This window comes from Grampus griseus, assembly GCF_964374135.1.
Source record: "Grampus griseus genome assembly, chromosome: 16".
Lineage (NCBI taxonomy): Eukaryota > Metazoa > Chordata > Mammalia > Artiodactyla > Delphinidae > Grampus > Grampus griseus.
In genome coordinates, this window is record NC_139010.1 from 71,590,015 (window position 1) to 71,605,002 (window position 14,988).

The 14,988-nt window shown below is 33.1% G+C and overlaps 1 protein-coding gene across 1 annotated transcript in view; it reads left to right on the top strand.

The window, feature by feature from the left end:
- ATRNL1 (attractin like 1) overlaps positions 1 to 14,988 on the top strand; it is a gene marked incomplete at both ends in the record, with an annotated part of 679,175 nt that overhangs the window by 243,390 nt on the left and 420,797 nt on the right. Inside the window, 2 exons of the mRNA XM_082673255.1 lie at positions 180 to 258; positions 2,249 to 2,406. Coding sequence (XP_082529381.1) covers positions 180 to 258; positions 2,249 to 2,406 — 237 coding nt within the window. The remainder of the gene's footprint in view (positions 1 to 179; positions 259 to 2,248; positions 2,407 to 14,988) is intronic.

Sequence of the window (14,988 nt, forward strand, 5' to 3'; positions counted from 1 at the left end):
TGAATTTATCACCTATATTTTTTCATCAAAAAAGTATAATTGGCGTCGACACTTTCTCACTTGAGTATTGACATGATGTTTACAGTTTGAGAAATATAGCATGGACATAATTAAAACAGTAAACATATCTATCTAGTATAATTTGATTTTTTTAACCACAATATTTTCTTTCTTGGTAGTCAAACAAAAATTTGGATATTTCAATTAATGCATCAAACAACTTTAATCTCAACATTACATGGTCAGTTGGTTCAACAGGTAAGAGAATTTTGTTGTCATGTGTCTTTCACTTCTGTTTCTATACATAGTAGGGTGTTCTATGACCTTTTATGTTAATTTAAATAATTGAAATTAAAAAATATTATATGGCATATATATATACTATATGCCATAATTATGCATATAATAATACCTGCTGTTTCAGGTAAAAATAATAAGTAGCATTATTAATAAAGCTTCATTACAGTGTTAACTTTCTCCCTAATTCAATTAAAATTAGGTAGATAACAACATTTTACACTACTTAATTTTTTTTATGACAGTGTTATGAATTCCTGTGATTTTAATTAAGATAGATTACTTCTTTAATGACTAAAGAGGCTGAAATTTCAATTACTTGATTCACCATTGAAGCTATAAATTTAATTATTGACCTTACTATTGATATAAGACAGTGAATTTTTTCTGTATATGCTGATAAATTACCAAATTATCTATTATTTTTAAGCTTACCCTGTACCTTTGTCAGCTTTGGTGCTGAGAGAGGGTAAAAAACCCCTGCACTTAATAGTTCTTCCATAATAAGGTTTATAAGTTGAAATTGTTAACTTTTAAGAAACATAACTAAGAAGAAGTACAAATCTGTATGCTGTATTATGAAAAAGTATTCTCACAGTTTTATATTTACATTTTAGGAAATTCTGTTGCTTTCTACTTTCTATGTAAAAGATACACTGTTGCATAAAAGTGCTGGAAGCTTTTTAAAGAAAATATGTGGATCCTTAGAAGTCCATATTTGATTTCTTAAAATTAAGTTATTATGCTATTTTAATATGTAGAATAATGGAAACAAGTCAAGAGTGAAGAGGTCTTTGCAATTCCAGATTTTATATTACATGTGTAAAAATGGAAAAGATTAGACAATTATGTAGATATTTTGTTCCAGTAGTGCAAACATATAGTGAAATCTTGGCTCTGTGAGTTTCATTAATAAGAATTCATGATAACTTGTACTGTAAATTTGAAATTCTGCATAATAAACTGACTCTACAAGAGTTTTAAAATTTGTCAACATAAATACATAAAACCTGTGTAATCACTTTAGAACAGTGGTTTTAATATGCAAGAGATCACTTGTAACCTTCAGATTCCCAGAACCAAATCTCAGAAATTTTGATTTATCAGTTTGGAAGATGTCATCAGGAAATCTGCATTTTAAAAAAGCATCCAAGGTTATTTTGGAAGAGGTCATCAGTTAGAAATTAATTCAGTTGCTCAGTATCCTAATTATTTTTACTGTTAAGGTGGAGGTCTTGGTAAGATTGTTGGAAATTCTTTCTTCCATTTGGTTAATTTCAGTAAATATTTATTGAGTACCCAATATGTGTTTAACTAATTGAACGTTTAACTCATATTTTAAATTATATCCTCCCAATTTATTCAAAGTAGTGGTGGTTCAATTTGTGGTAAACAAAAAAATTTGATTTCTTTTCCGTTTTTAAATTGGATTGAGACATGTGAAATATGTCCTGATTTGTTTTGAAAGGCTCTGTGGAGAAGTAGAAAAAACTCAGTTTCTGAAGCCTTATATACCTGAGTTCCAAAAAGGACTTTACTGTTCAGTAGCTATAAACTTAAGGCAAGTGTCTTAATCTTTCTGAGGCTCAGTTTTCAGTTTGAAAAACAGAGCTGGAATATCTCTGGGATAAATTTTTTTTTAGAATAGAATATAAAGTCTCTAAGCCAGTGCCTAGTACGTAGCACTTAATCAGTGTATCACTTAATCATTGTAAAAAATAATTTTTATACTAAATCTGTTTCCATTATATCAATATGTATGACAAATCTCATTTTCTTTTTTCTTCGTCATTCTAAGTTGTAAAACATGACTTTATTTGGATAGTTATGTTCTTATAAGTATAGTTACAAAAATTAAGTAAATATCATATATATGTATATATTATGTTAATAAAGATACCTGTTTCCTAATATGAATTATTTAAATTTGTTATTATTATTTACATTTTAGCTGGAACAATATCTGGGGAGGAGACTCCTATAGTTTCCAAGACTAATATAAAAGAATACAGAGATAGTTTTTCCTATGAAAAATTTAACTTTAGAAGCAATCCAAACATTACTTTCTATGTGTACGTCAGCAACTTTTCATGGCCCATTAAAATACAGGTAAGTGTTAATAGTATTTACTCTAATGACCACTGAGTATTTTCATTACAAAAAGAATGCTGTTTTTGTTCAAAGAGGTGATAAAGATTTGTATATTTTGAGCAATATGAAAACAAGTATCGACCCTCCATACAAAGGATACAGTGAATGTCTGTGATGATGAATGTCTTCGTAAAAAATGTTTACACAAATAATATTGAATTAACCAAAGAATGTACTAATTTTTCATTGAGATTATATTCTTTAAAAATGCATCAAAAGTTGAAATAACTACATTGTTTGTATTTTCTGATTAATTTTATTCTTTGAGGGTCAAATAGATATTCTTTTCTTACAGTCCAACTTGAAATCATTTGCTGTGTTTAGTAATCTTTATTATATACTGAACATAATTCAAACCTTCATTAAAAATTTAGGATTAGCAGTACCTAATAGTTAATTCTTTAAGGCTCACTACCTTTCACTATTGATTTCTTTATCTACTCTATATATGTTGTATATTTCATTTTTATTGTGTTTAGTGATAGGCTGCTAAAGGCTTTTGATTTATTGCTAGGAACATTTAGGATGTTCTTTCTGTGTTGAAATAGTCAAGGTTTGTATACTTAATTTACGCTTTTATAAAAGAAAAAGTCTATGTTTTAATGTTGGGATTTATTTATTCATCCTTTTATGACTGTTTGATTAGAATGAATTCAAATTAGTTTACTAAATAGCTCACGTGTGCCAAGCTCTGTGCTGAGCCATTATGTTTTATAATCTTTAAAAAATTACAGATCATTTACTCTTCTTTTATATAGAAAATTTTGCATGTTTTATTTATATTAATTTCTATGTAATTTGTGAGAGGACTGAGTGATTTGTAAAAATCACTTATTTGCTGGAAAAATTCTTATTGTAAGGTTGATTCCATGCCTAAGTTAAGGAAATTACTTACCTGTTCAAGAAATATTAGTACAAATTACTACTCAGTAAATAGTAATAGAAATTAATTTGATAAAGTTACTTCTTCATTGTGATTGAATTAGATGCTAATATAGTAAAAAAAGAATGCCAGAAATATTTCCTTGTAGGTTTTCAGAATTTTGACTTTGAGGATGCTGGATATATCATTTCATTTTCTAAGATTTATATAGAAATGTTAATTGGATTTCACTTGTTTTATTCAGATTATGATTGAAGGTAACAAAAGGGCTCATCCTTGAGCTTATTAAATAGTAATTAAAATTGAAAGAATTGTTACATTTTTTAATTGTTTCCTGCCCTTTATTTCATGGCTATCTAATTTTATTTTTAAGCAAATTACAGTTACTTTAGAATGTTCATGAATATTTAATGGTTAGAAATTAACTTTCTAAATTGGATTTTCTTTTGAGATCATACTAGTAATATATTCTGGAAGCCAAACCAGAATTTGAATAATGAAGTTAAAATATCCCACTCTCCCAAAATAATAAAATGTGGAAAATAACTGTGATGGTCAAGATAGGTAGAGCCCAGTTCTTAGTCTTTGAGTAAAATCATCACATTAGTCCTATGGGATATGTTATATTAAGGCAGATGAGTATGTGTGTTTGTTTACAGAACTGTAATAAACTTTCCATTTTTAAACGTAAAATAGTAAAAGTATTTGAATTGAGATCTGTTTGCTAATAGAATTGAATTACATTGATTTTTGAATGTTTAACCATCCTTACTAATCAGGGGTAAACTCCACTTAGTCATTTTGTATTATACCTTTAATATATTGTTGCATTTGATTTGTTAAAATTTTAAGAATTTCTGTACCTATGTTTATGAGGCATGTTAGTTTGTAGTTTTCTATTATTATAATCTTGTTGACTTTGTAGCATGGTACTGCTGGCCTTATAAAATAAATTGGGAAGTATTCCTTCCTGTGTAATTTTCTGAAAAAATTGATATAGAATCCATATTATTTCCTTCTTAAATTTGTGGTAGAATTCAACATTGAATGAATTTGAACTTGTGATTTTCTTTATGGGAATGTTTTAACTACAACTTTAATTTCCTTAATAGATTGAGAGCTTTTCTGGTTATCTGTTTTTTCTTGAGCGAGCTCTGTCCGTTTGTGTCTCTCAGTTGTGTCTTTCCCATTTTATCTAATTTGTAGAATTTATTGGCAAAAGATTTTTAACAATATTCACATATCATCCACTGATGTCATCTAATTCCTGGTATTGGTAATTAGTTTCCCCTCTCCTTTTTTCTTTTCTTGGTCAGTCTGCTTAGAGAGTTATCAATTTCATTTATTTTTCTATTTTTTATTTCATTAATTTCTTCTCTCTAATTACTCCCTTTCTTTTGCTTCCTTGACATTAATTTGCTCTTCTTTTTCTGATGTCTTAAGGTGAATGCTTTCTAATTTCCTTTTTGATTTCCTCCTTGATCAGTGGGGTATTTAAAAGTGGGATATTTTATTTCCAACTATTTAGAGAATTTCTAGAAATGCTTCTGTCACTTATCTCTAATTTAATTCCAGTGTAGTCGCAGAATATATTTTGAATGATTTGAATTTTTTTTTGATTTGAATTTTAAAAATTTATTGAGACTTATGGTCCAGTGTTTTTGGCAGAATAATGGCTCCACAAAGGTTACCACGTCCTAATCTCTGGTACCTGTGGATATATTATCTTACATGGACGAAGAGGACTTTGAAGATGTGATTAAGTTTAGGACATTAAGATGATTACTCTGAGTTACTGGGGTGGACCAACCTAACTACATGAATCTTAATGTAACCATTTTTGGCTGAGGTCAGGGTCAGAGGGTGATGTGCCTACAGAAGAATGGTCAGAGGGAAGCAACATTACTGGTTTTGAATATGGAGGAAGGGGGCTCGAGCCAAGGAATATAGCCTCTAGAAGCTGCAAAAGTTGAGGAAACAGATTCTTCAGTAGAACCTCTAAAAAGAAATGCAGCCTTGCTGACACCTTGATTTTAGTCCACTGAAACCTCTATCAGATTTCTGACATACAGAACTATAAGACAGTAAATACAAATTGTCTTAGGCCACTAACATTGTGTTAATTGGTTACTACAGCAATAGAAAATGAATAAACCTAGTGTCTTAGTCCATTTGGGCTGCTATGAAAACATACTATTGACTGGGTAGCTTATCAACAACAGAAATTCATTGCTTACCGTTCTGGAGGCTGGGAAGACCAAGGTCAAGGCACCAGAATGGTCAGGTTTTGGTGATGGCCCTTTTCCTGGTTTATAGCCTGTGCCCTCTTGCTGTGTCCTCACATGATGGAAGAGGGTGGGGAGCTCTGTGGGACTGCTTTTATAGGAGCACTAATCCCATTCATGAGCAATCTACCCTCACGACCTACCTAATCACCTTTCGAAGACCATAGCACCCAGATATGAATCTATTTTGGTAAATATTCCTTGGACAGTTGCAAAAGAGGTGTGTTCTCCTCTTCTTGGGTGAAGTCTTGTACAAATGTCAATTAGGGCAGGTTGGTTGATCGCTTTTTCAAGTCGTCTAGTGTCCACATTGATGCCCTGTCAATTTGAAAAATGAGCGTCGAAATCTCTGACTGTTACTGTAGGTTAGTTTATTTGTTCTTGTGGTTCTAGCAGTTTCTACATCATGTATTTTGAAGCTCTCTTACTTAGATGGATAAATGTTTAGGGTTTTTATGTGTTCTTGATGAATTGGTGACTTGACCTCTTTATTGTTAGGAAATTACTTTCTATATTCCTGGTAACATTCTTTGCTTTAAAATTTATTTACAAGAAATAAAAATTTATTTTGCCAAATATTAATAGCAAAGTCACTCCAGCTTTTTAAAATTACTGCTAGAATGCTATGTTACTTTTCATCCTTCTACTTTAGCCTATTTGTGCTTTTATATTTAAAGTGGATTTATTTTAGGTAGCATATAATTGTCTTTTTCATCCAATCCTAAATCATGTACGTGTAACGTATATATATTTACAGGCATACCTCATTTTATTGAGCTTTCCTTAATTGCAGTTTGCAGATACTGCATTTCTTACAAATTGAAGGTTTGTGCCAACCCTGAGTTGAGCAGGTCTATAGGTACCATTTTTCCAAAACATCTGCTCACTTTGTGTCCCTGTGTCTCATTTTGGTAATTCTCATGATATTTCAAACTTTTTTGCTATTATTATATTTGTTTTGGTGATCTGTGATCAGTGATCTTTGATGTTACTACTAAGACTCAGTGAAGGCTCAGATGATGGTTAGCATTTTCACCAATAAAGAATTTTTAAATTTAAGTATGTATTGTGTTGGCCAAAAAGTTCATTTGGTTTTAAGTAAAAATAAAAGACACATTTTTTCATTTTCATCAAGAACTTTATCTGGCAACATATTCATTAACCAAATGAACTTTTTGGCCAACCCAATACATTTTTTTAGATATAATGCTATTGCACACTTAACAGACTATAGTATAGTACAAATATAATTTTTTTTTACAAATATAATTTTTATATGCACTGGGAAACCAAAAACGTTATGTGAAATGCTTTATTGCAATATTTGCTTTATTGCAGTGGTCTGGAACTGAACCTACAGTATCTTTGAGGTATTACTGTATGTCTTTGGGTTTAAATCTAACATCTTGCTATTTGTTTTCTATTTTTCTTATTTGTTCATTGCTCATTCTTTCCTTTTTTCTGCCATATTTTTTTAATTCAGCATTTTTTATGATTTAATTTTATCCTTTTTGTTGGCTTATTAGCTACAACTCTGTTGTGGTATTTTAGTGATTATTTTATAGTTTATCATATACATCTTAAACTTCTCATTGTCTATAAGAGATATTACATCACTCATTTTTTGTGTATTAACCTTAAAAAGTGTACTTTCATTTCCTTCCCCCGACCTTCGTGCCATTGTTGAATATATTTTACTGCTTCATGTATTATAAAATTCACACTACGCTTTTACTATTTTTGATAGTTTTATTTAAAGGTATTAAAAATAAGAAAACATCTTCTCTTTTACCTACATATTTACTGTTTCCAATATTCATCATTTCTTTTTCTTTTTTGTAAATCCAAATTTCTTTTTTCTTTAATTTTTATTTTATATTGGAGCATAGTTGATTAACAATGTTCTGTTAGTTTCAGGTCTACAGCAAAGTGATTCAGTTATACATATATATTTATCTATTCTTTTTCAAATTCTTTCCCCATTTAGGTTATTACAGAATAACATAGCGTTCCCCTTGCTATACAGTAGGTCCTTGTGAGTTATCTGTTTTAAATATAGCAGTGTGTACTTCGTAGTATCATTTTCCTACTGCCTAAGGGACGTCCTTTAACACTTTAGTGCAGATCTGCTGACAATGCATTATATCTGGCTGTATTTCTGAAAAAATCTTTATTTCACTTTTTTTTGGGGGGGGTGTTAAAGAATTTTAAATTGTAGATTTTTCCTTTAATTAAAGATGTTTCTGTATGCAGTCCTTTGGTTTCTGTTGTTTCTAATGAGAAATGTGTTTAACCTTACTGTTCCTTTGTATGTAATGGCTCATTTTCCTCTTTCTGCATTAAAAATTTTTTTCTCTTTATCACTGATTTTGGCCAATTTGATTATGATGTGTATAGGTGTGGGGTTTTTTGTTTCTTGTGCATGGGTTTTACTGACCTTCATAAATTCATAAAATTATAGTTTTCACGAAATTTAGAAAATGTTCAGCCATTATTTCTGGTTTTTTCCCACTTCTCTCTTCTTCTTTAGGAATTCCAATTGTATGTATATTAAACTGCTTGAAATTGTTGCTTTGCCCACTAATGCTCTGTTCTTGGTTTTTATTCATTCTTTTCTTTTCTCTCTGTGTTTCACTTTGGATATTTTTGGTACTTATATCTTCAAGTTCATTAATCTTTTCTTCTGTATTATCCAATCTCATATTAATCTCATCCAGTGTATTTTTCATCTCAGACATTATATTTTTTATTTCTAGAATTTTGATAAGGTTTTTAGAAAAAAATGTTTCTATTTAACATGGTCCATCGATTTTCTGCCATCTTGAACATATGGAATTACAGTTACTATAACTCTTTCAATGTCCTTGTCTGCACATTCTATCATTTGTGTCATTTCTGAGGTTTTTTTCCTATTGTTTTATTTTGCCTTTCCTTATGAGTCATATTTTGATTGGATGCCAGACATTCTGCGTTTTACCTTTTCGGGTGCTAGATATTTATTAATTTTGATAGATAAGTTTTAGCTTTTTTCTGCAGTGGAGTTAATTTACTTGGAAAAATTTGATCTTTTCAAGGCTTATTTTTGTGCTTTGATCGGCAGGAACAAAGCATAATTTAGTCTAGCGTTAATCTTTCCATTCCTGAGGTACTGCCCTTCTGGGTACTCTACTTTGTGAGACATGAATTACAGGTTATCCATCTCTGACTGGTTGGACCATGAGCTGTTCCCAACCCTATGTGAGTTTTGAGGATTCTTCTCTCTGCTCCTTTCATATGGTTCTTTCTCCAGCCTTGGATAGTTTCTTCACCAGTAAGTAGTATTCGCCTGAAGACTCACAGGGACTCTGGGCAGTTCTGTCTTCTCCAGTATACTGTCTTGTACACTGTAGCCACCTTGGCTACACCTTGGACTGCACCTGTGTTCACTCTCCTTTTGATCCAGCCTTAAATCCACAATCATCTGTGGCATTAGAAGGCTTACCTCATTATTTCTCTACTCAGGGATCATTGTCCTGCGTTGCTTGATATCCAATACCTGAACACCAGTGTTTCATACATTTTGTCTGCTTTACTAGTTGTTTTGGCAGGAGGATAAATCCATTCCCTGTCACTCCATTTTGGAAGGAAGTAGAAATCCTACATTTAATTTTGAGTCTGAATGGTAATTGGATTAGCATGGTAGCCATAAATTTGTTCTGCTGAAGGATGGGACTGTTACTATGTATGTGTTTTATGTTTTTACTTGTAAATTGTTTTAATGAATAGCTTGTATTTAAGTTTTCAAGTACTTTTCAGATAAATGGCAGTCAGTTTGTAGACATATGTCTATATATTTTAGATTTCCTCAGCACACACTATTGCAAATTCCAAGAAGCTGCAAATTATGAGAAAGTTTACAATCCATAGATGAAATTGTTCATAAATATTTACAAACTATACTCTATGGAGGCAGTTATTTTGAAAAGTAGCTGAAATTTAAAAATACAAAAAACCCAATTCCTGTTGAAAAATATCCATCAGACCATGAGGTACCAAGAATCCTCTGTCCAAAGATAAAAATCACTCTTTTCTTTTCACAAAGTTGTATCAGTGATGCTTCAAACAAGCAAAAATGGTTTCTGATAAAAATTAACATTTAACTTTTATGATCATTTTTACTTTTATAAAATATTTGCTTCGGTAGACTTGTTACACAGGGAGAGCACTTTGTGTGTACAGCTGAAAGAAAACACTTCAAGTTACTTTAGAACTTTCTACTTGTAATTTAATTCTTTTTTATATGCTATAGCATAAAAAATGTATGAAGAGTTATTTAATTATTTGTTGTTTGCATAACAAAACATCTTTGTATCATATCCTTTTTGTAAGCCAAACATTTCACATAGATTTTGCTTTAATTAATGTCAATCATATTTTCATACTTTTATGTGGTACTTTTTCCTATTCAGTTCTTTTGACTACTTTCAGTTATAATGTTCCCATATATGTTTGAACAGATTTAACAGATCAATTTAAAAAGTATTAGATGAATTAGGAGAAGTTTTTACTGATATGTAAGAAAGTAGAAAAATATTTCATTTGGCTTGATCCAATTTGGGTCTAATATTGCTATTAATAGGATGAAACTTACTAGCATGATAATAGAACTTGATAAATTTCTGCAGGAAACTAACAAAATAAAAAGGAATGGTAATGATTGTTATTTACTTAGTATTTAATTCTGTATTTATTCAGTCAAAGGCTAATATAAAGTCGTGCTTCCTATGGAAGTGGGGTGGATATTGAACATTTATGTAAATTTTTGGCTACACTCTCCAGCAGATATTTCTTAAATTTCAGTCACACACAGAATACTTTGCTAGGGGATAAAATGGTACACAAAGTAGTTTCTGCCCTCAAGTAGCTCATAAAATATGTTAATCAGCATTCTTTCAGTTGTAGGTAAAGAAATCCAACTTTAAATTAGCTTTGAAGTAACACAAGGGATATTACAGGCTTAGAAAAACAGAGCATCCAAAGGAAATGTCTCTGGGAACTTCAGGAACTCTGTCTCCTCTTACGACCATCTTACCTAAAACTGCGTCCCTTGACATTCTTTATACTGTGTTATGTAAATAATTTTTGAATTGGCTAATGTAATTATTCCCTCTCTGTTTGTAGGTTCTGTTTCACAAAGTATGTTGACTGTATTCTATTCTATTTTAGTTGGATTTATAGAATCCTAATTTAGTCATCCCGGACAGAAAAGGGAAAAGACTTTCTCCTAGAGCCTTTATATAAAATTTCAGGGACATATTTTGGTTTTGTTTCAGTCATAAAATGTTATCTGAGCTATTCACTGTGGCTAACATCAATGTGAATGGTGTTTGCGAACTGGAGAGTCTAAATTGTAGATCCACCTTTATTAATGTTACAGAGGTGATATTGAAGCAGGGAAGCATCTTGGAGAGAGTTATATTGAAGCAAGATTTTGAAGGATGAATAGGAGTTCATGGACCAGATGTATGAGAGGGAATTCTGGTCAAGAGAGATGGGTTTTCAAAGTTTAATGAAAGAATTTTCATCAGGGAGCAAACAGATTTTTTTAATCGCTGGAAACCAGATTGTATGGCAGAAAAGTGATGGTGTAGAATGATTGGGGTGGTGGTGTGGGATAATAAGAGCTTTGGAAGATGGAGAAGAATTTAACGAGGCAGTAGTGTGGATACGCAAGTTTTGAGCCTAAAACCTAAGAGGACTTGCATGTTTCCGTTTGCCTTCCTGCCATCTCCATGAGAATTTCACGCTTAGACTAGCCTACTTGTCCCAGGACCAACAAGTGACTTCTCAATGGAAACCACTAGCGGGGAGAAAATGTGCTGACGGAAAATATCTGTCAACTATAAACAACAAACACATTTTCCAAATCAAGGTCAGATAAGTACATTTTCCAACAACAAAAAAATCTGAAGGATTTTACTGACATTAGATTGGAGCCAAAAGAAATACTACAGAGAGGACTTTAAGCAGAGGAAAGTTTTAAAATGATCTCAGATATAAACATTGAAACATGAGAGGAAATGAAGAATAACAGAATTGGTAAATTTAAATGAATACTGGATTAAAAAATAGCTCATGGAGTTTAAATTTCTGTAGAACAACAAATAGATGATGAAAGTAATGCAAAGAGCAATGGGGTAAGTAGAACTGAAGTAGTCTGTGGTGCTAGCAATATCAGTGAAATGGTACAAGGAATGAATCTTAAGAGTCTCTAGTTGTTATGACTTCTAGGGTAAATCTAAAGAAGGAGAAAGGAAGGAATGAAATAAGTTGACTGAGAAGTTGAATTGACAAATAGAAATATTTTATGAGCTCACAGCAAGGTATGAAAAGAGAAAAATGGTGTATAACAAAGGTGGTTCAAATAAAAATTACATAGTAAGAAGAGAAGTATAACCTAGCTATATCAGTAATTACATTAAATTTAAGTAGTCTAAATGTACCAAGTAAAAGCCTAAAACTGTCATACAGAATTGAATAAAACCTGATACTTAAAGGAGACAAACTTTAGATATAATGATTCAAAATGGTTGAAAGTAGAAGTATACCAAAAGTATGCTCTACAAACTTAACCAAAAGAAAACTATTGATCACACAAAGTAAACTTTCAAGCAAGAGTCATTACTAGAGTTAAAGAGGTATGTTTCACAATGATAAAGAGGTAGCAGATACACTGGAAAGATGGCACAATCCTGAATCTGTATGTGCCCAAAATGTAGCTTCAAAATGTGTGAAGTTAATGAAAACAGATTGCTGTTTCACAATCCAATGGAATAATACTTAAATACATAGGGCTACATGAACTAATGAGAAAATTTTAAATGTGGATGGGATTTTGAGTGGGAATATTGTGGTATCATTTTTAATATTCTCTTTTCTGATAGATAATATGATGAAGGCCTTTCTCTTTCTTCTTGATCTTTGCTAATGCCAAATAAATAAAACACTCTGAATGATATGTTGCTCTCAGTGATCCTACGGAATTCAGGAATACATGCTTTTTTTTTTTAAAGAGTGGAAGTCTCTTTACTTTTATATCAATGTGGTTATTTGCATAGTTTTTCTTTCCTTTTTTTTTTTTTTTTTTGCTGTATGCGGGCCTCTCACTGTTGTGGCCTCTCCCGTTGTGGAGCACAGGCTCCAGACGCACAGGCTCAGCAGCCATGGCTCACGGGCCCAGCTGCTCCGCGACATGTGGGATCTTCCCGGACCGGGGCACGAACCCGTGTCCCCTGCATCGGCAGGCGGACTGTCAACCACTGCGCCACCAGGGAAGCCCTATTTGCATAGTTTTAATACGTATGTGTCCTCATTTTTTCCAGAATATAATTGGACAACAGATTGTCCAATTAAAGCATTCCCTTGTGTGTTAAATTTGAGAATAACTTTAGTCAGATATAATAAGCCCACTACTAAGGAAAAAGCGTTGTATTAATATGTGCAATCATTACCTAAACAGCCTTCTAGAAGACTTGTCTGGTAACTGTTCTATGGCTTTTAGTGTCCCAGTCTTACATGCAGTTGTCAGGGTAATTTCCTGGAAGATCTGGATCCTTAGCAGATTTGGGGGACTTTGGAGGAAGAATAATTCACTAACTTGTTAGGCTCTGAAGACAGAATTGGCGGAGACAGATTGCTTAGATTTGGTTTCTAGCCTCAGAACAGAAGAAAAAGTAAGATCGGATAAAAAATCTTCATGAAAATAGAAGCTATTGAATACCCAGTCCTAGATACCTTAAGGAACCTCAAGACAGAAATTAACTTTCTTGACTTAGTGGCTTAATACCAAGTGGCTTTAGATTTGTTGGCAAGCGTACAAGGAGACTGTATGTATGTTGATTAACAGTTCTTGCTGTTGCTACACCCATGTGTATGAATTAGGCGAAAACACCGTGAAATCACCTTCTTGGGGGACTGAAGAATACCTTTTGAAGAGTATTTATGATTTGAAGGGAGGTGGTTTTAGAAAATTGTCTAAAATTTTGAATTAGGCAAAAGTGATTCCCATCTAACTTAACAGTATCATGGTAGGTGCTGTTTAGCAATTCTCTGAGAGATTACCTGATTCTCTAGAAGTGTGTACCTTTGATTGATTTGCTATTTTCTGCAACCTCTCCTAAAAGTTCATGACAAATGTCCTTAGCAGCAGGCAGGCTCAACTCTTCACCAGTAGTAAAGGGCTTCTTAGCTTTAGCAATGCGATTAGCCGCTAAGAATGATGCTCTTAGTGCAGACACATTTGACGAAGTGGTGGCCTTCGATAATTGCTTCTGTTCTTTGTGTTCACATTTTTTTCTTTTGAAAAACTCCAAAGGCTTGTCTTTTAATGCGGGGTGCTTGGTCCATGTGGCAAAGCAGTTTTGAAGGTTTCATTGCTTCGTTGGATAGCCGGTCGCCACATATTTTACAAAGCAGGCTTGGAGAATGTCAGTCACCTGTTGCAGTGAACCGGTAATTTAAGTAGGACTCTTGGTGTTTTCTTTTAAATGCAGCTTCCTTTTTGTTGGCAGCCAGAGTCTTCTGCTGTCTCATCATTGGGTCTTTTCCCCTTTTCAAAGAAGCTCTCCAGCGACATTTGTTTTTTACTCATTTTGGCTAGGGTTAGCTTGTGGGCTTCCCAAAACTGTGACTGAGACAAGTGCACAGTATGGGAAAGAGGCGCGGACAGAAGTGGTAAATAAAATAATGGGCGGGCTACGAGCAGAATAAAATAAGTATTGGATTCTGACTTAAAGCCTGACACCAGATGCAGCTGTGCAATTGAAGTACATCAACTCGCTTGCCACTATAAAGCCTGACAACAGATGCAGCCTAATTGTCACTCGCCACTCACTGATAGGGTTTTGATATGAGTCTGCAAGCAGTTGATGTATTATGGTCTTTGTGCAGTCAAACCTCTCTGCTATTGTAATCTGTATTTGCAGCCACTCCCCAGTGCTAGCATCACCGCCTCAGCTCCACCTCAGATCATCAGGCGTTAGATTCTCATAAGGAGCGCGCAACCTAGATCCCTCGCATGTGAAGTTCACAGTAGGGTTCTTGCTCCTGTGAGAATCTAATGCCGCCACTGATCTGACAGGAGGCAGAGCTCAGGCGATAGGGAGCGGCTGTAAATACAGATGAAGCTTTGCTTGCTAGCCTGCCGCTCACCTCCTGCTGTGCGGCCAGGTTCCTAACAGGCCACGGACCGATACTGGTCCATGGCCCCGGGGTTAGGGACGCCCCTGCTTTAACCCACTTTTAACTCTCATTTGCTAATAGAATAAGGAGGAATAAAATATCTTTGTATCACTAAAATAAAAGAAGATTGATGCAGCACAATAGATATAATTG